The 27,619-nt window shown below is 41.1% G+C and overlaps 1 protein-coding gene across 1 annotated transcript; it reads right to left on the reverse strand.

The window, feature by feature from the left end:
- Positions 1-2,003: 2,003 nt before the first annotated feature.
- BORCS7 (BLOC-1 related complex subunit 7) lies at positions 2,004-13,117 on the reverse strand. The gene is made up of 5 exons (XM_004749359.3): positions 12,335-13,117; positions 4,687-4,749; positions 4,528-4,571; positions 3,557-3,577; positions 2,004-2,472 (listed from the first exon to the last, which is right to left on the reverse strand). Exons 1-5 carry the CDS (start codon positions 12,470-12,472, stop codon positions 2,421-2,423), a joined length of 318 nt encoding a protein of 105 aa, XP_004749416.1. The 5' UTR covers positions 12,473-13,117; the 3' UTR covers positions 2,004-2,420.
- Between the last annotated feature and the right edge of the window lie 14,502 nt (positions 13,118-27,619).

Genomic DNA, 27,619 nt, shown 5'->3' on the forward strand with positions numbered 1-27,619 from the left:
TTTCTTATTCTATTTTGATTTAAGTTCTAACCACAAACACCTTAAAAAGAAAACATTTCACACTTTTCCTTAATACAGAGATTTAAAGCATGATTTTTTTTTCTTTATAGTACTGCTTAGGTATTATCACATTAATTTTCTTGCATAGAATTTGAGATTTCACTATTTTTAAAAATACTAGCCTTCAACATATCCTCTACAACCCAGATGTTATTTAAAGAAGTATTTTTTGTTTCTACATGTTTGTTCGCCATTTAATTCTACCTAACCCATTTGTTTCTGTAACAGATATAGAATCAAATTATGTATAAATTTCTGAATACTCATACATTTCTGACTATTCTTCTTCCATGTATTTTGGCATTATGTTCCTTAAAATGACTAAACTTAGTACTACTAGGCTTTCATTATTTAATGTAAATTTGATATTTACCATTAAAACTTTGAGGGCAAAATTTATGAGGTATAATGTACGCAGTCACTGCTGCTTTACTATTTGTTCTAGCATGATGAGGGAAACAGACAATAACTTCATTTTAATTTTTAATATTTTACAAATGTCATGTTAGGTATTTCTTTGCATCTTGTATACTTGGATAATTGAACTTTGTTTTGTTTTCCAAATCAATGACCCTTTTAAAAAGAAATCAGTCCTGGGGCGCCTGGGTGGCTCAGTGGGTTAGGCCGCTGCCTTCGGCTCGGGTCATGATCTCAGGGTCCTGGGATCGAGTCCCGCATCGGGCTCTCTGCTCAGCGGGAAGCCTGCTTCCCCCTCTCTCTCTCTGCCTGCCTCTCCATCTACTTGTGGTTTCTCTCTGTCAAATAAATAAATAAAATCTTTAAAAAAAAAAAAAAAAGAAAGAAATCAGTCCTTGGATTTCCTAAGCAGATAATCCTAACACATGATAATAATTTTGTCTCTTTGTTGCTAATAGCTTTTTTTTTTTTTAGATATTTATTCATTCATTCATTCATTCATTCGACAGAGAGAGAGTACAAGCAAGGGGAGTGGCAGACAGAGGGAGAGGGAGAAACAGCCTCCCCACTGAGCAGGGGGCCCGAATCGGGGCTCGATCTGGGATCATGACCTGTGCCAAAGGCAGACACTCAACTGACTGAGCCGCCCAGGCACTCCATTAGCTATACTTACTTTTAACTTCTGCACTAGACATGGTCTCTATCAAAACGCTGAGTAGCAACAGTGGCAGTAACATCCACTAATAATGCTTCAAATATTTTACTCTTAACGTGACATTTGCTGCCAATTCGTGACCCTTCTTTTTGAAGGTGAATTGAACCCATTTACATTTAGTAACTGTAATGAGAGCTTATGAAATAAATGCATAACTGAATTCCTTTGTACCTATGTTTTTCTTTTGCCATAAGTTGATGTGTACAGGTATAATGAGGGATAAATACAACCTAATATGATTAATCGACTTGATGATATACAGTAGGAATTAAATTGGACCTTACTTGCCTTTTTTCTTTCCCTGAAAACACCATTTTCTTATGTCAGCTTTCTCCTAATTCTTCAGTGAAGTAAGAAATGAACTAGAACACAATGGAGTCCCACTTAAAATTCAAACAAAGACCTTCAAAGGTCATGCCTTTCAGCAAGCGGAATTAGATGAACAAGGGCAAATAACTGAAAACATATGGTTTTCACCATCGCACAACCCTACACTGCAATCATTCCCAGTAATTCAACTGCCTTTGCACTTGGCAATAATGTTCTACAAGTGAATCTGCTGATGACTAGCAAAATTACAAAATGAACCCAAGGCCAACTAATCAAGAGTCACAACAAAGAAACTAGGAGTGCAGGTCAAGGCAGGGGGTCAAAGCTGGCCAGATATACCATTTGCCTACTTTTCATTTAAGAATTGCTACAATGAATAAAGTATATTTCTCCTCCGAGTTAATAGAAAAGAACAGATACTACCTATCACCATTCCATGACCATGAAATTTCCTGAATGTATGATTAAAAGAAAAAAAGTCTTTAAAGCAATATTAAGCATTCCTGTTTTCGCAACAGAAGTCATATTTCTGAATTTAAAACATCATTCAGCATTTGCTTAAGAATCACATTTTTAAAAAAGAATCACATTTAGATGATATAGCTTTTGACATATAAAAGTTCTATGGGAAAAACTAAGACCTCTTTAATTTTGCTTTAACATCAAACTAAAGAGAGCAATTAAAAAATTCAGTAAGAGCATGACTTAGCCTCAAGAAGTACTTCCAAAATTCAACCACCTAGCTTCTCTTCAGGAGAAACTATACACCATCATAAATCTTTTCTAACTTAACTTTTGGAGAAGAAAATGGAAAATCAAACCCATAGGACAGCAGCTGAGTAAAATATTTCCTTCTCAGTGTCCGGCAAAGAAGAGCTTTTCCCTCTTGCAAGCTGTTCTATTTCAACAGATGATTCAACTGGTCCTGTAGGTCAGAAGACTGCTCGACACTAGAAATCAAAACGGAGAAAAAGTTTATCTGGAATGAGCAATAAAGACCTCTCTTTGCACAATTTGTACTTTAACACATAAACACTGCTGAAGCTAAATGCAAATTTATATTGGTCCACTACAGTTCCAGAAGTTTAAACTATGAAAAAAAAAAGGTCTGTAAAGCCAATCAGTGTAACCAGTATTGTAAGGGACCAAGACTGTTTAATGACCTCAGCACACTTACTTAATGAATGTTAACCAACATAGAAGGTTTTCTATTTCTTAAGTTTGGCATCTACACACTATAATTTTCAGAAAGTCTTTACCAGCAATGAATTAACTTACTGCCTGCCTTTGAAACATACAGTTGACCCTTGTACAATATGGAGCTTAAAGGCATTGATGCCCCACACAGTCAAAATCTGTATATACCCTGACTCCCCCAAAACTAGACTACTAGCCTACTATTGGCCAGAAGCCTTACTAATAACAGAAATAGTCAATTCACACAAATTTTATAAGGTTATATGTATTATATACTACACTCTTGTAATAAAGTAAGCTAGAGGAAAAAGAAGTTATTAAGAAAGTCATGGGGTGGGGGTCCCTGGGGGGGCTCAGTCTTTAAGCAACAGCCTTCTGCTTGGGTCATGATCCCAGGTTCCTAGGATCTATGCCCGCATCTGGTTCCCTGCTCAGCAGGAGGCCTGCTGTCCCTCTCCCACTCCCCCTGTGCTTGTGTTCCTGTGGCCGCTGTCTCTCTCTCTCTCTCAAATAAATAAATAAAATCTTAAAAAAAAAAAAAAAAAAAAGAAAGAAAAAAAAGAAAACCATAAGGAAGAGAAAATACATTTGTAACACTATACCATATATATTTTTTTAAAAATCTGTGTATAACTGGAACTGTGTAGTTCAAAGTTGTATTGTTCAAGGGTCAACTAGACTGTTTTCTCTATATCCCAAATGAGCCGCCCCAGAGTGTGCGACAATATAAGGGCGTACGTCAGCTAGACTTTCACGTTGATCCTAGGCCCAGAAGTTGAATTCTCTATAGCCTGCTTCACTTGGTCCCCCCACTCCCCTACCTTTGGGGCTACTTACTTCTTCTGAATAGCTTCTTGCCTGAATCAGAAAGGGAAAGAGGAAAAGAAAGATTTAAAAAATCTCAGAAAATTAGTGCAACTTATGGCTAGATATTTGTAGGCAGAACAAATTTCTGGCTCATGTCACATTCTGTAATTCTGTCCCTTCTGGCTTAAGACTGTGCTCTTGAAGCCCTGTTCACTCTCTGAGTGCAGCGTTGCTAAGAAGATGGATTCTAAACCCAAAGAGCTAACAACACTCTACCAGACTGAGGGAGGAGGTACCACAAACTATACGCACGGCTCACATTCGGCCCGGGTATGTGGAATCTAATGGGTCACACACCTGACATGCACACACCCCAAGAAACTGTTTAAAGATTAAGAGTTAAATTCTCAATCGTACATTTCCAATAGGTACATAAGCCATACCAACTATATAAAATATAAAGCAAAATGAAATAGGATGAAAAGCTCATTATAATTTTATGCAAAATTATAACAGAGAAAGGGCTGTCTGTATTTTGGAACCTCCTGGATCATTTCTACGTAGCTAGGGCTGGGTTAAATGGGGGGACTAGACCATACTGGTCAGTTACACTCGATTCCCCAGTGAAAGCGCAGACTCCCCAGGAGAGACCTTGGGCACGAGTCGTCAACAAATTCCAATTAAGTGTCTACTGGGCGCCGAGCACTGTGCAAGCATGATCCTGGCATGGGCCTTTCCCTCAATGGGTTCAAAGTGTCTCCCTCTGAGGAGCCCCCAAATGACCACAGAGAGGCTTGCAAAAGGCAGTCCCTGCTCTTGACCTCACCCATAAATCCAGCTTCTTCTGCAGTCGCCGCCATCTTTTCCAGAAGGAGCTCATTGCTGACTAACCCCACCTTTATCCCCACGCCTGCCTTCTCAGGAAAGTGTGCGGAAGTCCAAAGGCAAGAGGGGGCAGCGTGCAAAATGTGACCACACAGCACCTCCAAAGGCATACTCACTGGTATTGAAGATGTGTTGTTATTATCGCCATCTTCCTTAAACTCTGCATTAAAACAAAACAAAACAAAACACAAACAGACAAAGAGAACATTCCACTTCCCTGTAACCACACCAGTTATGTAAATAAAACCCAAATCACAAAAGAAATTGTTTCTTACATCTTCCGAGTGCAAGATGGCATCTTCCTGCAGGACCATGTTTCGAGCTGCCTGACCGAGCAGCTGGAAGACAAAAATAAAGGGGTCATGATCAAAATCTGCAAACTTCCGGTAATCTTCTCTCCACAGCTGTTAAACCATCACCCCCTCTCCTCCCCACCCCACCCCCGCCCCCATCCAACTACAAATGCTCCAAAAGTAACAGAGGGTAATCTATTTGTTTAGGTTGAAAATCCACATTCAGTGTCACTCTGGCAGTGCCGGTAGGGCCTCAGCATCAGCTCCAAAGGCTACTGTTTGAGAAACCAAGGGCTCGGTGTCTGCGGAATTAGGAGGCAAGAGGAGATTGACAGGAGGTTTCTGGTCTGCAGTCACACCCTGCTCCTGGCAGACAGACCTGAAGTCCCACCATGGAAGGGGAAGTTACTGTGTGTCCCACCCACTGTCCCTGTTCCCTTGGGTCAGAGATTTGGATGAAAAGGGGACCGATGACCACAGATTCACCAGGAATAGCAGCCCTCCTACAGCCCCCAGATAAACTCCCCTGTGGCACCTGTTATTTATTTCTTTTCATTTTTATGTTTAAAAATTAATAAACCTTTGCGTCCTTCTAATGTTGAAATGGTAAAATAAGACCTTCCAGCCCTGTCCCTTCCCTTCCCCCTTCTCTCTCCCCTCCGCATAAATATTTCTTGGGGGTGCCTAGTTGGCTCAGGTGGGAGAGCAGGTCACTCTTGATCTCAGGGTTGTGAGTTCAAGCCCCATATTGGGTGTGGAGCCCACTTAATTTTAAAAATAAATAAGTAGGGACGCCTGGGTGGCTCAGTGGGTTAAGCCGCTGCCTTCGGCTCAGGTCATGATCTCAGGGTCCTGGGATCAAGTCCCATATCGGGCTCTCTGCTCAGCAGGGAGCCTGCTTCCCTCTCTCTCTCTCTCTGCCTGCCTCTCTGCCTACTTGTGATCTCTCTCTGTCAAATAAATAAATAAAATATATTTTTTTAAGATTTTATTTATTTATTTGTCAGAGAGAGAGCAAGCAAGAGCGAGCACAGGCAGACAAAGTGGCAGGCAGAGTCAGAGGGAGAAGCAGGTTCCCTGCGGGGCAAGGAGCCCGATGTGGGACTCGATTCCATGACGCCGGGATCATGACCTGAGCTGAAGGTTTAGGTGTCCCTAAATAAAATATTTTAAAAAAATAATAATAAATAAATAAATAAGTAAATAAATTTACCTCTCCATGTTGTCTTTTTAAAAGTGGACATACGAAAAAAAGGGGGAAAAAAGTGGCCATACGTCTATCATCGGACTATCCCCTTCTGTAACCTACTTCCACATGCTGCTATTCTCACTTGACAAGAGATGCTGAAATCGATCAGCAGTGATTTATGCTGACTCTGCGCACTGTTCTCTCATGACTGCAGAGCACTCGGCTGTACAGAGGTCCCTGTAAGACTGTTCAGCCAGGCATCTGCTGTAGACTTTGGGACTATTTGCAGCCTTTGCTATTATAAGTAGTGCTACAAAAAAATACTTTATATATCTTTGTGTCTTTTTGCTAACGTATCCTTGGGATAGACTCATGGAATTATGACCGTGATTGCTGGATGAGAGAGTTTTACTGGGGTTATACCATTTCGCATTCCCATCCACAATGTATCAGAGTGCCTGTTCCCCCCTTGTGGCCAATTTTTTTTTTTTAAGATTTTATTTATTTATTTGACATAGAGAGATCACAAGTAAGCAGAGGCAGGCAGAGCGGGAGGAGGAAGCAGGCTCCCCGCCAAGCCGAGTGCCCGATGTGGGGCTCAATTCCAGGACCCTGAGATCATGATCTGAGCCAAAGGCAGAGACAACACACTGAGCCACCCAAGCGCCCTTTGTGGCCACTTTTAAGTGACAAACTCCAAAGTCCTACAGGAGGGAGATGGTGACTGACAAACTGACAGCAGAAGGAAAACGTTCTAACAGAATCTTCCTCATTCAGTCAGTCAGTCAACAAATATTTATTCAGTGCTCACGGTACACCAGGAAGGGACATAGCCCCTATCCTCACAGGGCTCACAACGTGGTGTGACGACGACGACACAGGCACTCACTCCAGTACCTTGTGTTAACTGCTGATGGGGAAGTACCAGCCGACCAGGCAGCGTGGGGAGTCAGGTGTCTGATCTGTTACAGGGGCGGGTGTTCAGGGAGGGTCTCCGAAAAGAAGTGACATCTAAGTGGAGACCTAAAGGTTGGGAATGATTGGATTTACTGTTTTAGAAGCGTGGCAAGCAGACTAGACTGAAGCGGGGACTGAAGGCAGAGAAACTGGCTGGGAGAACACGGCCATAGTCTAGGCAAGCAATGAAAGTGGCCTGAGCCACCAGAATGGCTGTTAAAAAGGGGGGTGGGGGTGGCCAATCATTTCGAAGATAGACTCAAGGAGACTCGTGATTCCTGGAATGCAGGAGCTGTTGCAATGCTGGGCCAAGGCCCTTGCTTTGATGACATATGTATTCATTGGCAATCTGCATCACTTTCTTGCATAAACCAACCACACACAGCACGTATCATCTAAGATGTCTGGGCTGGGTTTCCTTAAAGTGGAACAACAGCTTGAGTATTTCCCCCTAGGCTTTATTGCTTTGCTCATAAGTAACTCAATAGCCATCTTCACTCCTTATCTTCAACAAGGACTGTTACTACGTTGTTACTGGTTAGCTTCTCATCTTCAACAAGCTTTTCTAACGTGGTTTTCATAGCAATACCAACCCTTTTTGTTTTCATTCTAGTTCATTGTTTTCCATATTATTGCATTAAATAATGTAGTTAAAATAGCAAGCACGAACACAGGCTTAAGAGAACACAATGGACCCTAAAAGAAAAAAAAAAAAAAAAAAACCACATCCAACAGACCCTTTACTCAGCACACAACTCGACGGGAGGAGCGGAGAAGCAGGCACGCACAGCAGGGGCATGGGGTCACACGCATTCATTGTGCTGTGGGCACAAGGCTGACATGCTCTCCCCCACTTGGTGCTCCAGCCATACCGGCCTCCTTGCACACCTTGCACACATGCCCATCGCAAGGCCTTTGCATTTGCCATTTCTTCTACTTGGAGCGCTCTGGCTCCAAACGTCCATGTGGCCAGCTCCTTTACTTCATTCAAGAGACTGTCCCAATGTCCCCTCCTTACAGGGCCCTTCCCTGACCACCCTATTTAAGGAAGACCCTTTTATCACACTCTACTCCCAGCCTAGTTTTTCTCCAAGGGATTTCCTACCCCCTGATTTTTTGTTTCATTTGTCTGTCTCTTCACTAAAATGTAAACTTCCTAAGTATAGGGACCTTGTTTTGTGTACCACCCTCTCCTTTATACCTAAAATAGTTCATAGCAGGGGCACCTGGGTGGCTCAATGGGTTAAAACCTCTGCCTTCAGCTCAGGTCATGATCTCAGGGTCCTGGGATCGAGCCCTACATCAGGCTCTCTGCTCAGCAGGGAGCCTGCTTCCCTCTCTCTCTCTCTGCCTGCCTGCCTGCCTCTCTGCCTACTTGTGATTTCCATCTGTCAAATAAATAAATCTTTTGGAAAAAAAAATAGTTCATAGCACAGAGCAGACAAAAAATATTTATTAAATGAATGCCGTGGAAAGAGAGCTTTACATATGAAAATTGCCAGCTAATCGAACAAAACAGCCACGTTGGAAAGAGAAGCAATGTTCTACAGGCAAAGAAGGATTCAAACTAAAAATCAGGCTCCATGTCCACAATGAGACCAAGAGCTCCCTTTCCCTCAGGACCAACCTCAGGAAGGTGTCCTGTGGCTTTGGGTCAATTTGGGTCACACCAATAACAAATCAAAAAGCTGGAGAAGAGGAAACCTCAGTGTCTCAGTCAGTTAAGTGTCTGCTTTTGGCTCAGGTCATGATCCCAGGGTCCTGCAATGGAACCCCAGTTTGAGTTCCCTGCTCAGCCGGGGAGCCTGCTTCTCCCTTTCCCTCTGCTCTTGTCTCTCCCTCTCTCTCAAATAAAAGTTAAACACAGAATTACCATATGACTATGACCCAGCAATTGCAACTGCAATTCAGCAATTACCCAAAATAACTGGAACCAGGGTCTCAAATAGGTATTTATATACAAATGTTGGCTGCAGCATATTCACAAAGCCAAAAGGTGGAAACAACACAAATGTCCATCACCAAATGAAGGGATAAACAAAATGTGGTACATACAACGGAATATCATCCAGTCTTAAAAAGGAAAAAATTCAGTACTGCTATATGCTACAAAAAAAAAAAAAAAAAAAAAAGACAAAAAAAGAAAATCAGTAAGACATGCCAAATAATCTAAAGTCTAGTAAAGGAAATGACAAAAATACATAACTAACTACAGAAAAAGGCAATGTGGTATGTGATAAGTATCACGTAAGAGAGCCAATAAAAAAACAAAAGTCAGAGAACTGCGAGATGATACGTAAACCCTCCCAGAAAGCTGGAATGATTTCAGTTTAACTCAATCCATACCATTTACTGGACACCCAGTCTAAATCTACTACGGAAGAATCTCATGGGAAAAATACACAAGGAGGAACAGAAAGCAGAAAGTCACATTATAACAGTCAATGGTGACACCATGGCTTTTGGGCCACTAAAGCACATGAGAGGTGGTGCCCAAGATTATGAGCCTAGAACCAGTCTGCCTAGGTTTGAATCCTAGTTCTACCCCTTCCTAGCTACGTTGTAACCTTGGACAAATTAAATTCCTCTTTGTATCCTCTATGTAAGAAATGTACCTCCTCTACTAGTGAGTGCAAAGATTTAACAAATTAAGCTACGTAAAACACAGCAGTGTCCAGCACATAGAAGTTGTTCAATAAAAACAAGTTTATTATGGTGAATATGGATGTTCAATACACACTGGTCATTAACTATGAGCACTGTTTTTTTTATTTTTTTAAAGATTTTATTCATTTATTTGACAGACAGAGATCACAAGTAGGGCAGAGAGACAGGCAGAGAGAGAGAGAGAGGAGGAAGCAGGCTCCCCGCTGAGCAGAGAGCCCGATCCCAGGACCCTGAGACCATGACCTGAGCTGAAAGCAGAAGCTTTAACCCACTGAGCCACCCAGGTGACCCAAGCACTGTTTTTTTAATTTATAAATTTATACCTTGCTTCTCCTCCAAAAAGACTGAAGCCAATTTATACCATATGTGCATACACGCACACACACATTTTTTAAAAAATAGAAACAGGGCACCTGGGTGGCTCAGTGGGTTAAAGCCTCTGCCTTCGGCTTGGGTCATGATCCCAGGGTCCTGGGATCGAGCCCTGCATGTGGCTCTCTGCTCAGTGGGAAGCCTGCTTCCTCCTCTCTCTCTCTCTCTCTCTCTGCCTGCCTCTCTGCCTACTTGTGATCTCTGTTAAATAAATAAATAAAATCTTTTTTAAAAAATAGAAAATAAAAAATAGAAACAGAATCTAAAAGTCATTAAAAGGAGATGTGTCTACCACTAAAACTGATGTAAGAACTTCTGTGCAACCAAGGCAAAAAAAAAATGAAACACTTGCATTTGCATAATTCTTTTTTTTTTTTTAAAAGATTTTATTTGTCAGAGAGAGTACACGCATAGGCAGGGTGTAGGAGCAGGCAGAGGGAGAAGCAGGATCCCCACTGAGCAAGGAGCCAGACAAGAGACTCCATCCCAGGACCCCAGGATCATGACCTGAGTGGAAGTCAGATAGCTTAACTGACTGAACCACTCAGGGTCCCTCATTTGCATAATTCTTATTTTGTAAAAGGCAACATAACAATTCCTCAAAAAGAGAGAAACTTCCCTCAGATGCTGAATCCTAAAATGAATATATAATGTGTGACCTCACACAAAACATACTTGGGATAACCAAATCAGTGACTTCAAAATAGTGTTATGGTAAATGCAAACACCTTCTTCATATGGTTATTTCTTGTAGTCACTACTAATACAAGCTAAGAACATAACATGAGGGCGCCTGGGTGGCTCAGTGGGTTAAGCCGTTGCCTTTGGCTCGGGTCATGATCCCAGGACCCTGGGATCCAGCCCCGCATAGGGCTCTCTGCTCAGCAGGGAGCCTGCTTCCCTCTCTCTCTCTCTGCCTGCCTCTCTGCCTACTTGTGATCTCTGTCTGTCAAATAAATAAACAAAATCTTTAAAAGAAAAATAAAAGAAAAAAAAAGAACATTACATGAAAGGTGACTCTGTAAAGACAATTCTACTGGATCCTACACTAATATAAATAAAGCTGCTGTGACTATTCATATACAAGTCCAAAAGCGTGTGGCCATATTATGCTTGTTATTGCAATTATATAACTTAAGGAAACAATATAGAGACTGATGAAATAGATGAGTTAAAAGAGAGAGAGTTGCTATTATTATGAAAATTAAGTTGAAAATGAGCAATACTTGTTGAAGATGAGCAACTAAGTCACACTGCCACTGAATCAATTATGAGCAAGAGAACGATAAAGGTCTACAGAAGAAATTCACAAAGATCTAAAAAGACAGTAGTCAGACTGTTTCACAGGTGTATTCAAGATGTTGTTCCACTTTAAAGAAACCAAAACAAGAACACTTAGATAATATGTTCTGTGTGTGGTCAGCTTATGTAACAAAATGAGAGGCATGTTATCATTCCTCTTGGGTAAAAACCTAGGAGTGAAGTGGCTCAGTCATCAGAACCATTTTGTTTGTCCTTTCCCTTGTCACCAGATATTTGGGTTGTTTCCAGTTTGATGCTATCACAGATAATGGTACAAGTCTTTATGTGGACACATAGTTTCATTTCTCATGGGTGAATATCTAAGAGTAGAATAAATACTTTTTTGGGGGGAGACACAGTGTACATATATAAAACTTTTGATGTTCCATTCATGGAACCAGCTAGAGGATGAAGGTGAACTCGGGGCAAAGGAGAAAGCTCATCTAAGAAACAGAAAACCAAGATATGGGCAGAAAGACAAATTAGAAAAGAACAAATCCACAGACGATGCACAAAAGCGTGAAAGGACTCTGGGATGAGGGCAAAACCATGTGGAATTTGGGGGCGAGAAAGGGAGAGATCTTCACTAGAGACAACCTCATGAAACAAATTAGGAACTGGCTAGGACTACTATCTTATCCGCTGTACTGCGGCAATCTCTGCTTTAAAAGCACATAGTCGGGGGCGCCTGGGTGGCTCGGTAGGTTGAGCATCTGCCTTTGGCTCAGGTCATGATCCCCGGATCTTGGAACCCACCCCGAGTTAGGCTCCTTGCTCAGCCGGGAGCCTGCTTCTCCCTCTCCTGCTCCCCCTACTTGTGTGCTCTTTCTCTCTCTCTCTCTCTCTCTGTCTCTCTCTCTCTGTGTGTGTGTCAAATAAATAAATAAAATCTAAAAAAAAAAAAAAGAAGAAAAGAAAAAAGAAAAAGAAAATAAACCACCATCCCGTTCCTTTCCCTCCCTACATCCCTCATCCCCCCAAACTACACATCCCAGAATGCAACACGCGCCCCTCGCGAACGAGCGCTACTCTCAGGGAGCAGTGACAGCCTACAATTCCCAGGAGGTAATGCGATCCCCTGCCCACAGCTATGCAAGACTCTGGGCCGGGGATCTCGGGCCATAAAGTCCACTTCCAGCTCACCTCGGAGCTCCGGGAGCCTTTCAGCACCTGCTTGGTGAGCGCGATCACGTCCGTACCACAGGTGTTCACCTTCTCGGTGAGGAGCCCCTTCACAGACTGACCGAATCGCGCTTGCGAATCTGGTGTCCCAGTCGCCATCACCTCGTCTAGTGAACGTCTCAGTTTGGGCAACGGCGAGTCGCTGGGGCCATACGGCGTCAAGACGGAAGGAAGCGAGTCGGTGTGTCTCCACCGTGGGGTGAGAGGGGGAAAGGAAGGGACGCATGCGCCCAGCGGAGATTGACTTTAGCTAACTTTAAATTCGTTTAAAATATTCAGTTGATATCCTGAGGAAGATAAAGCCCAGGCAGATGTCTCTGGTGGAAGCAGAGGACAATTTCAGTATATCTATGGGTTAGAAGGCCTGGATTATAGTCCCTACTTCTGCTATTTAGTAGTGTGACTGCAAATTTCTTAAGCTTTGAGTCTTGTGTTCATCAGTACGAAGTAATAATAATCAAGTCTCCAAAGAATTACGATTATGAATTAAGGCCATTCAGTTCAATTTTAATAAAATTTCATTTAGTAAATATCAAACTGTGCTAGGCGGAGGGTAGAGAAAGAAAATATACAGACCGTGTCTCTGAGGAGCTCCTGGGCCATGTGACCAGCCATGTAAACAGCTAATAAATGGAGAAAATGCTCAATAGCTTTAGTAATTTTTTATGATAAATGATCGGTTTTTTTCTATTAAAAGCAAACTTGGATCATCACCTTGGAACTGAATTAATATCTGCAATGTTTCATGTAGCTCTATTTCTTTTTTAGCTAACGCACAAGAGATGAAAATGGTGTTATATTGTAAATTTTGTTCAAATAACCTGTACTCAGTATCAACATTACTTTCTCTCTAAGTGTCTAGATTCATGTCTCTGTTGCTTCTTTCATTTAATTCATGTTCTTAATTTTATTGAGGTATAGTTTATGTACAATAACTATCTTCTTTTTTAGTGTACATTTTGATTAGTGGGACAGAGGTACACACCTGTGAACTACCACAATTAAGATACACTACCTGTGAACTACCACAATTAAGATATCACCCCCAGAAGTTTCCAAGTGCCTATTTGCAGTCTATGTTGTAAGCAACAACCGATCTGCTTCCTAATGCTATAAACTAATTTGCATTTCTAGAATATTATATAATTGGAATGATACAGGAAATATCCTTTTTGTCTCGCTTCTTTCAGCATAATTTGAGAATTATCTGCATTGTAGTGTGTATCACTTGTCTGCTCCTTTTTATCACTGAGAAATATTCTGTCATTTGACTATCTCATTTTGTTCATCCATTCACCTGTGGCTGGACATTTGGGTTGTTTCTACTTTGGGGCTATTATAAATAAAGCTGCAATGGCATTCATATATAAGTCCTTTTCTGGGTTGTTTTCATTTATCTTGGATAATATCTAGGAGTGGAATGGCTGGGTCATATAAGTGTTTAATGTTTCAAGAAACTGCCAGAAGTGCCTGGGTGGCTCGTTGGTTGGACCTCCAAACTCTTGGTTTCAGCTCAAGTCATGATCTCAGAATTGTAATCACAGAGTCTTGGGATCAAGTCCTGTGTCAGGCTTCTTGCTTAGTGGGTTGTGTGCCGAAGATCCTCTCCCTTTCCCTCTGCCCCTCCCCCTTCTCACTCTCTCTCTCAAATAATAAATAAATAACTGCCGGGGCACTTGGGTGACTCAGTCAGTTGAATGTCTGCCTTTGGCTCAGGTCATGATCCCAGAGTCCTGGGATCAAGCCCTGTGTCAGACTCCCTGCTCAGCCCTGTGTCAGACTCCCTGCTCCCTGCTTCTCCCTCTCCCTTTGTCTGTCCCCCTACTCATACTCTGTCTCTCTCTCTCAAACAAATAAATACAATCTTTAAAAAAAAAAACAAAAAAAAAAACCCTGCCAAACCGTTTCCCAAAATTTTTATCATTTTGTGTTCCTGGTAACAGTGTGGGGGACTCCAGTTGCTCCACCCCCACAAATTTAGGAAAAGACTGTTATGTAGCCATGGTAACAGGTAGCCACCTGTTGTAGACCGACTGGCCACTGAAGGGTAGCCCCCGTGATCCCCATCTTATGGTGTTCATATGCTTGTGGGATCCCTTTCTCTTACATGTGGGCAGGACCTGTGTCTTGATTCTAACCAATAGAATATGTACAGGTGATGGGAGATACATGATTGTGTATACATAGTTATGTGATTACAGAGAACACGGGCCCATCTTGCTGAAGTCTCTTTCCCCTTTCCTGGCTTCGAAGAAGCAAGGGGCCATGTTGGAGAACTCCACATGCCAAGGAGCTGCTTCTGGTCACTGAGAAATGAGCCTCCAGCTGACAGCCAGCAATAAATAAATAAATAAATAAATAAGAAGCATTCAATCAAACAGCCTAAAGGAACTGAATACTACTAACAGCCAGGCAAGTGGGGGAAATAGATCCTTACCCAGTTGAGCCTCCAGATGAGAACCCAGCCCTGGTTCACACCCTGATGGCAGCAGCCTTGTGAAACCCTAAGTAGGTGGCCCAGAAAAATTGTAGTTGGATTCCTGACTCATAGGAACTATAAATGTGTGAGTTTTTTCTGTTTTTTCTTTTAAGATTTTATTTATTTGACAGAGAGAGAGAGAGATCCCAAGTAGGTGGAGAGGCAGGCAGAGAGAGTGCAAGGAGGAAGCAGGCTCCCTGCTGAGCAGAGAGCCTGATGCGGGGCTTGATCCCATGACTTGAGCCGAAGTCAGAGGCTTTAACCCACTGAGCCACCCAGGCGCCCTATAAATGTGTGTAGTTTCAAGCCACCGTTTGTGGTAATATCATTATACAGAAATAGACTAATATACCACCAGAACTTGTTTGAAATCTGTTCAATCAGTTATTGACAACCAACCTCAGTTAATCCCTTCTACAAATCAAGCAATCAGGGTCACTACTGAAAAGTCAGTCATCCAGGAACCAATTCATGCCAAAATTACCCCTAAGAAGGCCAACCAATCAACAACAGTCTCACCCAAGTAACACTTCTATAGATAATATCAACCTTCTTATGTCCATCAACCCCTGAAGTTTATACTTCCCCAAAACTCTGTTATGATCAGCAGCCTGTTCGGCTTAGAGAAACTTCCTGCTTGCCTTTATTATAATAAGCAAATTCAGTTTTGTCTTTATATGTCATATATTGACCTATAGTCTTACTGTTTTTGATAATTCTAGAGGCTCCAGCGAGATCATTTTGAAGACCTTCGTTGGCAGCATTCCAGGGATCCTCAGTTCAACAGGTGCACTTGCTGGACCTGTATAAGATCACGAGGCCTGGATCTTTGTATTAAGTAATTAGACCTTTCGGTCTGGAGGTTCACCATTTAGTTATGAAATCTAGGTCTTTGTACAAGGTTATAAGACCTTTTGTTTGGTGGTATATTGTTTGATAAATATTTTTGCTGTTAAACATAATTCTGGGGCACCTGGGTGGCTCAGTTGCCCAGGTGCCCCTAATGTCAGGGGCTATATTTATGACTTAGTATGTTCCCCTTACCAGTAATAATAACTTGCTTGAGTCTGGGCTTTTCTAGAGACGATCATCACACTAATGTTACAATTTAGTTTCCCCAAGCTATCACTAGTACAGTCAACTTGAAAAACAACATACCAATAATGGGACCCTTCCCAAAGTCCTAAAGAAGAAGTGCAAGATACACCAATAAATATTTGTCACGACACCCAGAAACGCTATACTTCAGCTCCATCAAGGTTGATAGATTTTCTTGTGTAGCTTCTGAGTTCTGTTTCATATGTTGCAATTAGACTGTCCCAGTGAAAACGTACCCAGACTCTGTACCTATTAAATAATTACTTCCTATTTCCCCCTCCCCTCCAGCCCTCTATTCTGATTTATGTCACTATGAATTTATCTATTCTAGATGCCTCTTGCAAGTGGAATCATACAATATTTGTCCTTCTGTGTCTAGCTTATTTCATTCAGCAAAAGTTTTTCAGTTAATCCATGTCGCAACATGTTTTAGAACATCATTCTTTTTTATGGCTGAGTAATAGTCCATTTTGTGTGTATACAACACATTTTGTTCATCCATTCATCTGTTGGTGGACTCTTGGGTTGATTCCACCTTTTGGCTATTGTGAATAATGCTGCTATGAACATTGGTGTACAAGTATCTATTTGAGTTCCTCTTGTCAATTCTTCTGGACATATATGTAGGTATAGAAATGCTAGCTCAGACAGTAATTCTATGTTTCACATTTTGAGAAACAATCATACTTTTCCACAGAAGCTGCACCATTTTACATCACCACCAGCAATGAATGATGTTTCCAATTTCTCTGTGCTTTCACCAATACTTGTTATTTTCTGGGGTTTTAAAAAATATAATAGCCATTCTAATGTGTATAAAATGATAAGAGTGTTTAGTTTTGCAAGAAACTGCCGAACTGTCTTTCAAAGTGGTTGCCTTCCCACAAGCTACAAATAAGAGTTCCTGTTACTCCACATTGGTCAGTATCTGGTATTGTCAGTTTTGGGGATATTAGCCCTTCGAATACATGTGTAGTGGGTCTCACCGTTGTTGTAATTTGCAATTCCCTAATTATATATGACATTAAGTATCTTTTCATATGCTTATTTATCATCCATGTATCATCTATGGTGAGATGTCTGTTCAGATCTGTTGCCCATTTTTAAATCGGGTTGTTTTCTTATTGTTGGGTTTCAGAGTTCTTTGCATATTTTGTATAGTAATCTTTTATCAAATATACGTTTTGCAAATATTGTCTCCCAGTCTGTGGCTTGTTTCATTTTTCTAACAGTGACTTTCATGATGTGGTTTTGAATTTTAAGAGAGTCCAACTTATCTTTTTTTTTTCTTTTATGGATTATGCTTAGAGTGTGTATCTAAAAAGTCATCACTAAACTGAAGGTCCCTGAATTTTCTCTTATGTTACCTTCTATCAGTTTTATAGTTTTGTGTTTTACATTTAGGTCTATGATCCACTTTTTGATAATAACTTCTGTGGAAGGTGTAAGGTCTATTGTGTAATGTTTTCCTTTCTTTCTTTCCTTCCTTCCTTCCCTGCCTCCTTCCTTCCTTCTTTCCTTCCTCATAAGGATGTCATTGTTCCAGCATCATTTGTTAAGGGAACTAGCCTTTCTCCATTCAATTGCCTCTGCCACTTTGTCAAAGATCAGTTAACTAATTTTTTAAAATATTTTATTTATTTATTTGTCAGAGAGAGAGAGAGAGAGAGAGAGCAAACACACAGGCAGACAGAGTGGCAGAGGGAGAAGCAGGCTCCCTACGGAACAAGGAGCCCAATGTGGGACTCAATCCCAGGACACTAAGATCATGACCTGAGCCGAAGGCAGCCACTTAACGAACTGAGCCACCCAGGCGTCCCAAGATCAGTTAACTATTTTCATTCGTCTCTATTTCTGGGCTCTCTATTCTGTTCCAGTGATCCATTTGTCTGTTTTTCCCAGTAATGCACTGTCTTGATCATTGCAGCTTTACAGTAAGTCTTATATCAGGTAGTGTCAGTCCTCCAACTTTGTTCTTCTGTATTGTGTTGGCAATTCTGGGTCTTTTGCTTTTCCGTTTTTTAAAAGATTTTATTTTTAAGTAATCTCTACACCCAACATGGGGCTCAAACCCGCAACCCCAAGACAGAGAGTCACATACTCTACCAACAGAGCCAGCCAGGTCCCCCTCCATTACCTTTCTATGTAAACTTGAGAATTAGTTTTTTAACACCTACAAAATAACTTGCTATGATTTTGATTAGGATTACACTGAATCTATAAATCAAATTGGGAAGAACTGACATCTTATAATACTGATCTTTCCTATCCATGAACATGGCATGTCTGTCCACTAATTTAGATATTTTAACCCACTGAGCCACCCAGGCGCCCCTAATTTAGGTATTTTAAAATTTGTTTTGTCATAGTTGTCATTTTTATCAATAAAATATAATATTTTATTATATGTGCATAATACATTTTATTCCTAAATACTTAGGGGTTTTTTTGTTAATATAAATGGTATTGTGCTTTAAATTTCAAATTTCCAATTCTTCATTGCTGACATATAGGGAGCAATTGATTTTTGTATATTAAAAACTTGCATCCTGCAACTTTGTTATAATGGCTTATTAGTTGCCAGAGGGCTTTTTTGTTAATTCTTTGGGATTTTCTATATAATCACATCATCTGCTAACAAAGGCAGTTTTATTTCTTCCTTCCCTATCTGTATACTGTTTATTTTGTTTTATTGCATAGCTAAGACTTCCAGATCTATGTTGAGTAGAAGTGGTGAGAGAGGACATCCTTGCCTTTTTCCCACTTCAGGGGCAAATCATCTAGTTTCTCACCACTAATATAAATATTATATTAACCATAGGGTTCTTGTAGTTGTTCTTTATGAATCTTGTAGTTGTTCTTTATGGAGGGAAGTTCCTCTCCATTCCTAGTTTGCTTAGAGTTCTTATTATGAATAGATGTTGGATTTTGTCAAATGATTTTCTGCATATATGATCTTTCTTTTTCAGCCTGTTGATGTGAAGATTATATTGACCGGTTTTCTAATGAATACCAGAGATAAATCCCACTTGATCTTGATACATAATTCTTTTGATATATTGTTAGATTTAAGTTGCTGATATTTTGTTGAGGATTTTTATGTGTGTATTCATGAAAGATATTGGCCTTCCTTTTTGTAATGTCTTTTTTTAAGGATTTTATTTATTTATTTGAGAGAGAGGGCACACACAAGTGGGGAGAGGAGCAGCAGGAGAGGGAGAATTAGACTCCTTGCTAAGCAGGGAGTCTGACACGGGGCTCAATCCCAGGACCCTGAGATCATGACCCAAGTTGAAGGCAGATACTTAATGGACCGAGCCACCTAGGTGCCCCTCTTGTAACGTCTATCTGGTTTTGGTATTAAGGAAATTCTGGCCACATAGAATGAATGAGGAAGTGTTCCTTCTGCTTCTGTATTTTGTAAGAGATTGTTGAGAATTGGTGTAATTTTTTCTCCTTACGTGTTTGGTAGAATTCAACAATGAAGCCATCTGGCCTGTTTTAAAGCATTTCTCATTATTGATTCAATTACTTTAATAGATACAGACCTATTCAGACTATCTTGTGTGAGTTTTGACAGATTATGTTTTCAAGAAATTGGTCCATTTCATCTAAGATATCAAAATTTGTGGGCATAAAGTTGCCTATAGTATTCCTTTACTCTTCTTTTAATGTCCATGGGATCAGTAGTGATAGTGCCTCTTTCATTTCTGATATTAGCTATTTATGTCTTCTATCCTAGAAAAAAAAAGCCAGGTTTGCCTGGCTTGAGGTTTGTCAACTTTATCGATTTATTGAAGAACCAACTTCAGGTTTTATTAATTTCCTCTATTGTTTACCTGTTTGAAATTTCATTGACTTCTGCTTTAATTTTGATAATTTATATTCTTCTATTTGCTTTAGGTTTATGCTGATTTTCCTTCTGTAGTCCTAAGGTGGAAACTTATATTATTGATTTAACATTGCAGTCTACCCTTCCAGAGATGTTTTATGCATATAAACCAAAACAGCACATATATTCTTCTTTTTTTACAGAAATGGAAGCATTCAATACAAGCTATTCTTACTTATTTTCCTTTTTAAAAGATTTACTTATTTGTTTGACAGAGAGAGAGACACAAGTGAGAGAGGGAACACAAGCAGGGGGAGTGGGAGACGGAGCAGCAGGCTTCCTGCCGAGCACAGAGCCCAATGCGGGGCTTGATCCCAGGACTCAGATCATGACCTGAACCGAAGACAGATGCCCAATGACTGAGTCACCGAGGCAACCCACATAATATTCTTATTTCTACTTCTTTTACCTACCAATATATTTTGGAAATCTTCCAATAATAAGCACATTTCTTCCTTTTTCTGACTATACTTTATTCTGATCTCCTATTGATGGGGCTTGTATTGCTGGCAGTTATAAACATGAAATGATTAGTTTTGTACATTGAACTCTGTGACACATTCAGGATAAATTCCTAGAGTTGGAATTATTGGTTCTAAAGATACGTATGTAGTTTCAGTTTATATTAGGAGAAGTAGAATACCACGGCTGAGAGCAAAGAGCTTTACACTGCTTAAATCCCAGCCTCTCCATGGGCAAGTCTTTGTGTCTGTTTCCTCGTCTTTAAGATGGGAACGGTCATAATTATAGCACCTTATGGAGTTGTTACAAGAATTAAGTGAGGGGGACGCCTGGGTGGCTCAGTTGGTTAAGCAGCTGCACTTCGGCTCAGGTCATGATCCCAGCGTCCTGGGATCGAGTCCCACATCGGGCTCCTTGCTCAGCAGGGAGCCTGCTTATCCCTCTGCCTCTGCCTGCCATTCTGTCTGCCTGTGCTCACTCTCTCCCCCTCTCTCTCTCTGATAAATAAATAAAAATCTTAAAAAAAAAAAAAAGAATTAAGTGAGGGAGGGGCGCCTGGGTGGCTCAGTGGGTTAAAGCCTCTGCCTTCAGCTCTGGTCATAATCTCAGGGTCCTGGGATCGAGCCCCACATCGGGTTCTCTGCTCGCAGGGAGTCTGCTTCCTCCTCTCTCTCTCTCTACCTGCCTCTCTGCCTGCTTGTGATCTCTGTCTGTGTGAAATAAATAAATAAAATCTTTAAAAAAAAAAAAAAGTATTAAGTGAGGGATACCTGGGTGGCTCAGTCGTTGGGCAGCTGCCTTTATCTCGGGTCATGATCCTGGGGTCCTGAGATTGAGCCCTGCATCGGGATCCCTGCTCAGTGGGGAAACTGCTTCTCCCTCTCCCACTCCCCTTGCTTGTGTTTCCTCACTCACTGTGTCTTTCTCTGTCAAATAAATAAAATATTTTTTAAAAAGAATTAAATGAGATAGTACATGTAATACATGGTAAATTCTCAATAAAGTCATTATTTTGCCAAATTGTCAGAGGAGTTGATTAGAAACAGGAGTAGTGATTCTTTCCCTCTAACTACAAAGTAGACATTATGGGAGATTAAACTTAATGGTCTCAGATTACTTTTTTTCTTAAGATTTTATATTTTTAAGTAATCTCTACACCCAACATGGGGCTCAAACTTACAACCTTGAGATCAAAAGTCACATGCTCTGCCTACGGAGCCGGCCAGGTGCTCCAGTGTTCTCAGATTTCTTAAGTAAAAGGTAAGATTATCTGCTAAGCATGAAAGAGATGGAGTTGAGGATGGGGCTTGAAGTTTAGAGGAGTCAGTGAGGTAGAAGTAAGGGTGACAATCTTTGGACTTGAGGAGATAAAGGAACTAGGAAGTTGGGATGTTGGCTGATCGTCCCTCATGGATTCTAAAGTCATGTGGGATGACAGTGGGATTGGAGAGGAAAGATGTGAGTTGGGTGCCCAGATCTTAAATCTTAAATGAAAATGAGCAACCGGAGGTCAGTAAGTAATGGCAATAACAAAGGTTTGAAACTTCAAAACAAGCAAGAATCTGCTCCACCCAACGGTGGAGAACTGGTGGGCTGGAGGCCTTGGGGAGGGAAGAGAATGTCAACAGCGGTCGCCTAACCTGGACATTCGGTGTCTTTACTCGGGAAAACAGTAGGGGAAGGACTGTCCTAGAGAAGGGTCCAGTTTAGATAAGGCAGGAGATAGAGAAAATATTCTATAGATAAATAAGGAAAACAAAGAAATGTGTGTGTTTTAGAGAGGGACAATACCCAAGGGCTCCGGGGAAAGGTTTTGGAGAGAAGGAAAGACACAACTGGAGGACAGTAGAGAAGAATCATAAAGCGAGATGGGGATGAGCATAAGGCTAGAGGGAACCTCAAGCCAAGAACTCAGTGTTTTGAGAGCTGGTGAAAGCCATGGATCCTCTCTCCAGAAAAACATGTATTTATACATACATGCAGAATTCGCGTACAATTTCGGTAAGATCCCGAGTCCACGGACACCCCGTGTTTTAAAGTAAACTTTGTATTGAAGTATAGCACGTGTTCAAATAAATGGGGTCCATCTCAAAGTGAATGTACTTGTGTTACCAGCACCCAGATCAAGCAACAGAACACGACCTGAAGCCCCTCCCCCGAAGCCCCACCCTATGTCCTCTTGCAGTCACTTAACCACCCGCCAGGGTAATCATCACCTGATTCTAGATCATCACGTGATTTTAGAACCACAGTTTCGTTTTATATGTTTCTAAAATCTATGTAAATAAAATCACACACTGCATTCTTAGGCGTCTGGTTTCTTCACTCAGTCTTAGGTTTGTGAGTTTCATCCACGTTGGTGCACGTGGCTGCCGTTCATTGTGTCATCTCTGTCACCCACTGTATGATGCGTGACAATTTATTCACTCAACAACTGATAAATACTTGGGTTTCTTCCTAGTTTGGAATTACTACAAACAGTGTAATAATGCTTTTGAACGTGCCTTTGCTGAAGGTATGCATAAGCGCTGTTGTTTAAATACCTAAGAATGAAGGTCCTGGGTCATAAATTCAGCTTATGTCTAGACAAATGGGGCTTATGTCTAGACAAGGAACAAAGGAAAAAAGGAAAATGGGCATTCAGAGGAAATGGAATTCATAAGAATTTTCAGTCTGAATTCTGGTATAAGAGTCACACAGGATGTTTTGCATCGATCATTCATCAACATTGAAACCAAATTAAAATAACAGTCATCAAAGACTTGATGAATAAATCCAAAGGGAGATTCTTTGAAAAGATCAATAAAACTTTTGGCAAATCAAGAAAAAATAGAAAATGCACATTTTAAGAAATACTAATTGCCAAAATCGACTCAAGGAGACTCAGAAGAATTGAGGAGTCCCACACCTATGGAAGAAATTAGAAAATTATGTTAAGGAGTCATCTCTCTGAAAAAAGGCATGTGGACCTGACACATTTCACATCACCTTGCTTTAGAACTTCAAAGAATAGTTCACTTCCATGCTGTTTAATTTGCTTAAGGACATAGGAAGAGGTGAAAGTTTCTCTAGTAACTTTATGAAGTGAATAAAATCATAATACCAAAACTTGACAATGCGTATGTAGGAATACCACAACTCAATTTTTCATATGATTAGAGATGAAAAAGAAATAAAATCCCAAGTAATACAAAGAGAATTCAATTCCGTATTAAAAGAAGATGCTCTAGATAAGTTATTGCTAATCTAGGAATGGTTAGATACCAAGAAATCTATTAATGTAATGCCTCTAATAAATAAGTTGGTATTTGTCAAAGGTCTTTAAAATATGCATGCATAGGGTGCCTTTGGCTGGCTCAGTTGGTGGAAGACATGAGTCTGATCTTGGGGTTCTAAGTTCTAACCCCACATTGGATGTGGAGATCACTTAAAAAAATAAAATCTTGGGGGGCACCTGGGTGGCTCAGAGGGTTAAAGCCTCTGCCTTCAGCTCAGGTTGTGATCTCAGGGTCCTGGGATCGAGCCCCGCATTGGGCTCTCTGCTCGGCGCGGAGCCTGCTTCCTCCTCTCTCTCTGCCTGCCTCTCTGCCTGCTTGTGATCTCTCTCTCTGTCAAATAAATTTTAAAAATCTTAAAAAAAAAAAAAAAATCTTGGGGCACCTGGGTGGCTCAGTCGGTTAAGCATCTGCCTTCAGGTCAGGTCATGATCCCAGGGTCCTGGGATCGATCCCCCAGGTTGGGGGGGGGGGTCCCTGCTCAGCGGGGAGCCTGCTTCTCCGCCGGCTCCCCACCCCCAACCTTATTCTCTCTTTTGTGCTCATGTGGTCTCTAATAAATAAAGTCTTTTTTTTTAAAATAAGCAAAAATTTTAAAAAATAAAATCTTTAAAATAAACACATGCTTGGCCCTTGGGTAACAACAGCACTCTTTAGAATCCTATCCTAAGAAAATATTGATGGTTATACACAAAGCTATCACTACAAGGCTATCACTTAATGTTGTTTAGATGAAGAACAAAGACAAACAGAAACAACCTAAATGTCCAACACCACAATACAGAGTCAGTTAAATAAGCTATGCTAACCGCAGGATATACACACAATGGAACAGCAGACAGCTACCAAAAGTAATGCTGTAGAAAAGTCCTTAAAAAGCGAAAAATAGGGGAGCCTGGGTGGCTCAGTGGGTTAAGCCTCTGCCTTCGGCTCAGGTCATTATCTCAGGGTCCTGGGATCGAGGCCCACGTTGGGCTCTCTGTTCAGTGAGGAGCCTGCTTCCCCCCTCTTTCTCTGCCTGCCTCTTTGCCTACTTGTGATCTCTTTCTATCAAATAAATAAAATTAAAAATAATAATAATTTAAAAAGAGAAAAATATCCATGCCCCCCAAATGCAGTATGACCTCATTTTAGTTAAAAAAAAAAACCACACATTTCAGATTTTTAATTTATTTTGAGCTATCCACATTATCCAGATTTTCTGCAATTATCACATGTAACTCATAATATGATAACTCTATCTCTCTTAAATAAATAAAATATTTTTTAAAACTCTGAATCACATTTGAACACTTTTTTTTTAAGTTTTTTTTTTTTTTTAATTTATTTGAGAGAGAGAAAGAGAGAGAGTAAAAGCAGGGTGAATGGCAGGTAAAGGGAGAGGAAGAAGTAGGCTCCCTGCTGAGCAGGGAACCCAATGGAGAGATCGATCCCAGGACCCCAGGATCATAACCTGAGCCAAAGGCAGACGCTTCTCCGACTGAGCCACCCAGGTGGCCCACATGTGAACATGTGGAGTAATGGGCAACCAGCCAGTCTAGCTTACAAGGCTTTGCCAGTTCACCTTCATGACGAGGTCCCCTATCTGCTGCCTTCCTGATTCATTCCAGCAGCCCACACCCTAATTCGTACTCCTCAAAGTACAGACACTGGCAGACCACCCCCAGAGATGGGCAGAAATTCCATCTCCTACCTTTGTGAATCTCATTTAGTGGGTCCTGGATGCCTGTCTGCGGGCTCACCTCTTCTGTGATGCCTGACGCCAGGAATGTCCGTTACTTCTCCCGGCGATTTCAAATCACTGATCAGTACTGATGGAGCCCCTGAAGGTTTCCGGCAGAAGAGGAGAACTTTGTCAGGAAGATCTACTAATTCGAGCTCAGAGAAACCAGGAAGCCCATTTGGTACGATGATGATGGGCATAAATATTAGGTGAGCACTTACTTCCTGCCAGGCAACGCTTCCACCTGCGTGATCTCCCTTGAGTCGCAACGACCCCAGGAAGTAGATTCCATTCTTAGTCCCACTTTACAAAGGAGGAAACCGAAACTTAACACATGAACATAAACTTAAGTTAATACCAGATGATCCCATGACCTAGCAATTCCACTTCCCGGTATACCCCCCCAAAGAATTGAAAACAGAGACTCAAACAGACCCTTGTATACACGTGTTCGTAGCAGCATTTTTAGCATTTTTTTTAGCAGAGCAAAAAGGGGAGAACAGCCGAAGTGTCCACAACTGATGGATCAATAAGAGGCAATATATCCACATGACGGAGCATCAATCATAAAACGCAACGGAGTTCTGACATGTGGATGAACCTCAAAAACATGATGCTAAGTGAAATAAACCAGACACACAAAAAAACAATACCGCAAGACTCCATTTACGTGAAATGGGCATATTCATAGAGACAAAGGAGATTAGAGGTGGCAAGGAATGGGAGGGAAGGGGAGATGAGAATTATTTCCTAATGGGTAGTTTCTGTTTGGGGTATGAAAAAGTTTTGGAAGTAGGTTGTGGTGATGGCCTTATAACCCTGTGTGTATATTTAATGCTATTGAATTGTATACTTAAGATGGTTAAAATGGGGGGGGGTGCCTGGCTGGCTTAGTCAGTGGAGTGTGCAACTCTCAATCTTGGGGTTCTGAGTTCAAGCCCCATGTTGAAAGTAAGCATAGAGCTCTATGCTTATTTTAAACGTTTTTATAAAAGTAAATAAATGAATGAATCTTTTTTAAAAAGTGGGGGTGGGGTGCAGTTTTTTTTAAAGATTTTATTTATTTATTTGATAGACAGGGATCACAAGTAGGCAGAGAGGCAGGCAGAGAGAGAGAGAGGAGAAAGCAGGCTCCCAGCTGAGCAGAGAGTCCGACGTGGGGCTCAATCCTAGCACCCTGGGATCATGTCCTGAGCTGAAGGCAGAGGATTAACCCACTGAGCCACCCAGGCGCCCCGTGGGGTGTATTTTTATAAAAGTAAATAAAGGAGCAGAGTTGCGCATCGGAAGCATGCTGGGCCCATAAAAGTAAATAAATAAATAAATAAATCTTTTTTAAGAAGTGGGGGCAGGGTGCCTGGCTGGCTCAGTTGTGAATCATCTGCCTTTAGCTCAGGTCATAGTCCCAGGGTCCTGGGATCAAGTCTAACGTCAGACTCCCTGCTCAATGGGAAGCCTGCTTCTCCTCCCACTCCCCCTGCCTGTGTTCTCTCTCTCGCTGTGTTTCTGTCAAATAAATAAATAAATATTTAAACATTTTTATAAATTAAAATGGCAAATTTGACGTGTCATATATATGTATTATATTGTTTATATTATAAAATATATATTCTTATATAATATATAGTTATATTACTTAATATTTATACATCACATTTTATTATTTATATGATTTATATTTGTGTACCCTTATAATATTCCTATTTATAATGTTAATGTTATTAATATTATATGTACACATACATATAATTTTTAAAAGTAGACTCCATGCCTAGCGTGGAGCCCAATGTGGGGCTCAAACTGACGACCCTTGAGATCAAGACCTGAGCTGAGATCAAGACTCAGAACGCTTAACTGACTGTGCCATGCAGGTGCCCCCTTTCTGTCACTGTCTTGTGTGACCTTATACAGGACTGACCTTTGAAGGCTTCGCACTCTTTGGCTGTTAAATAAGACTGGATAAAATGTCTTTGACAGTCCCTGCTGGCTGTAACCTTCCTGACAACATCATCTATTCATGGGTTTTGATTTTACAACGTGGAAAGTCCCAAGCCTTGCTTCCTGAGCCAGATAACCACTTGCTGCTGGTGCGTGCTGGGGACGTTGATGGATGGGAACTGCAGGGACGGAGGACCAGCTGTCTTCCCCTTACCCAGCCCCCCTTCTTAGGGGTTTGTCCTGGACTTGGGCCAGCCCTTGAGGAGGCCTCCACTCCTCCTTCCTCTCCTGATTCTGGGAGAGGGCTCAGGCCTGGCCGGGCTCCAGGATACATTTCCACAAGGCAAGAGATAACACAGCGCCAAGGTGAAGATCAGGA

Source organism: Mustela putorius, unplaced genomic scaffold (assembly GCF_011764305.1).
Source record: "Mustela putorius furo isolate JIRA1106 unplaced genomic scaffold, ASM1176430v1.1 tig00003909_pilon_pilon_pilon, whole genome shotgun sequence".
NCBI lineage: Eukaryota > Metazoa > Chordata > Mammalia > Carnivora > Mustelidae > Mustela > Mustela putorius.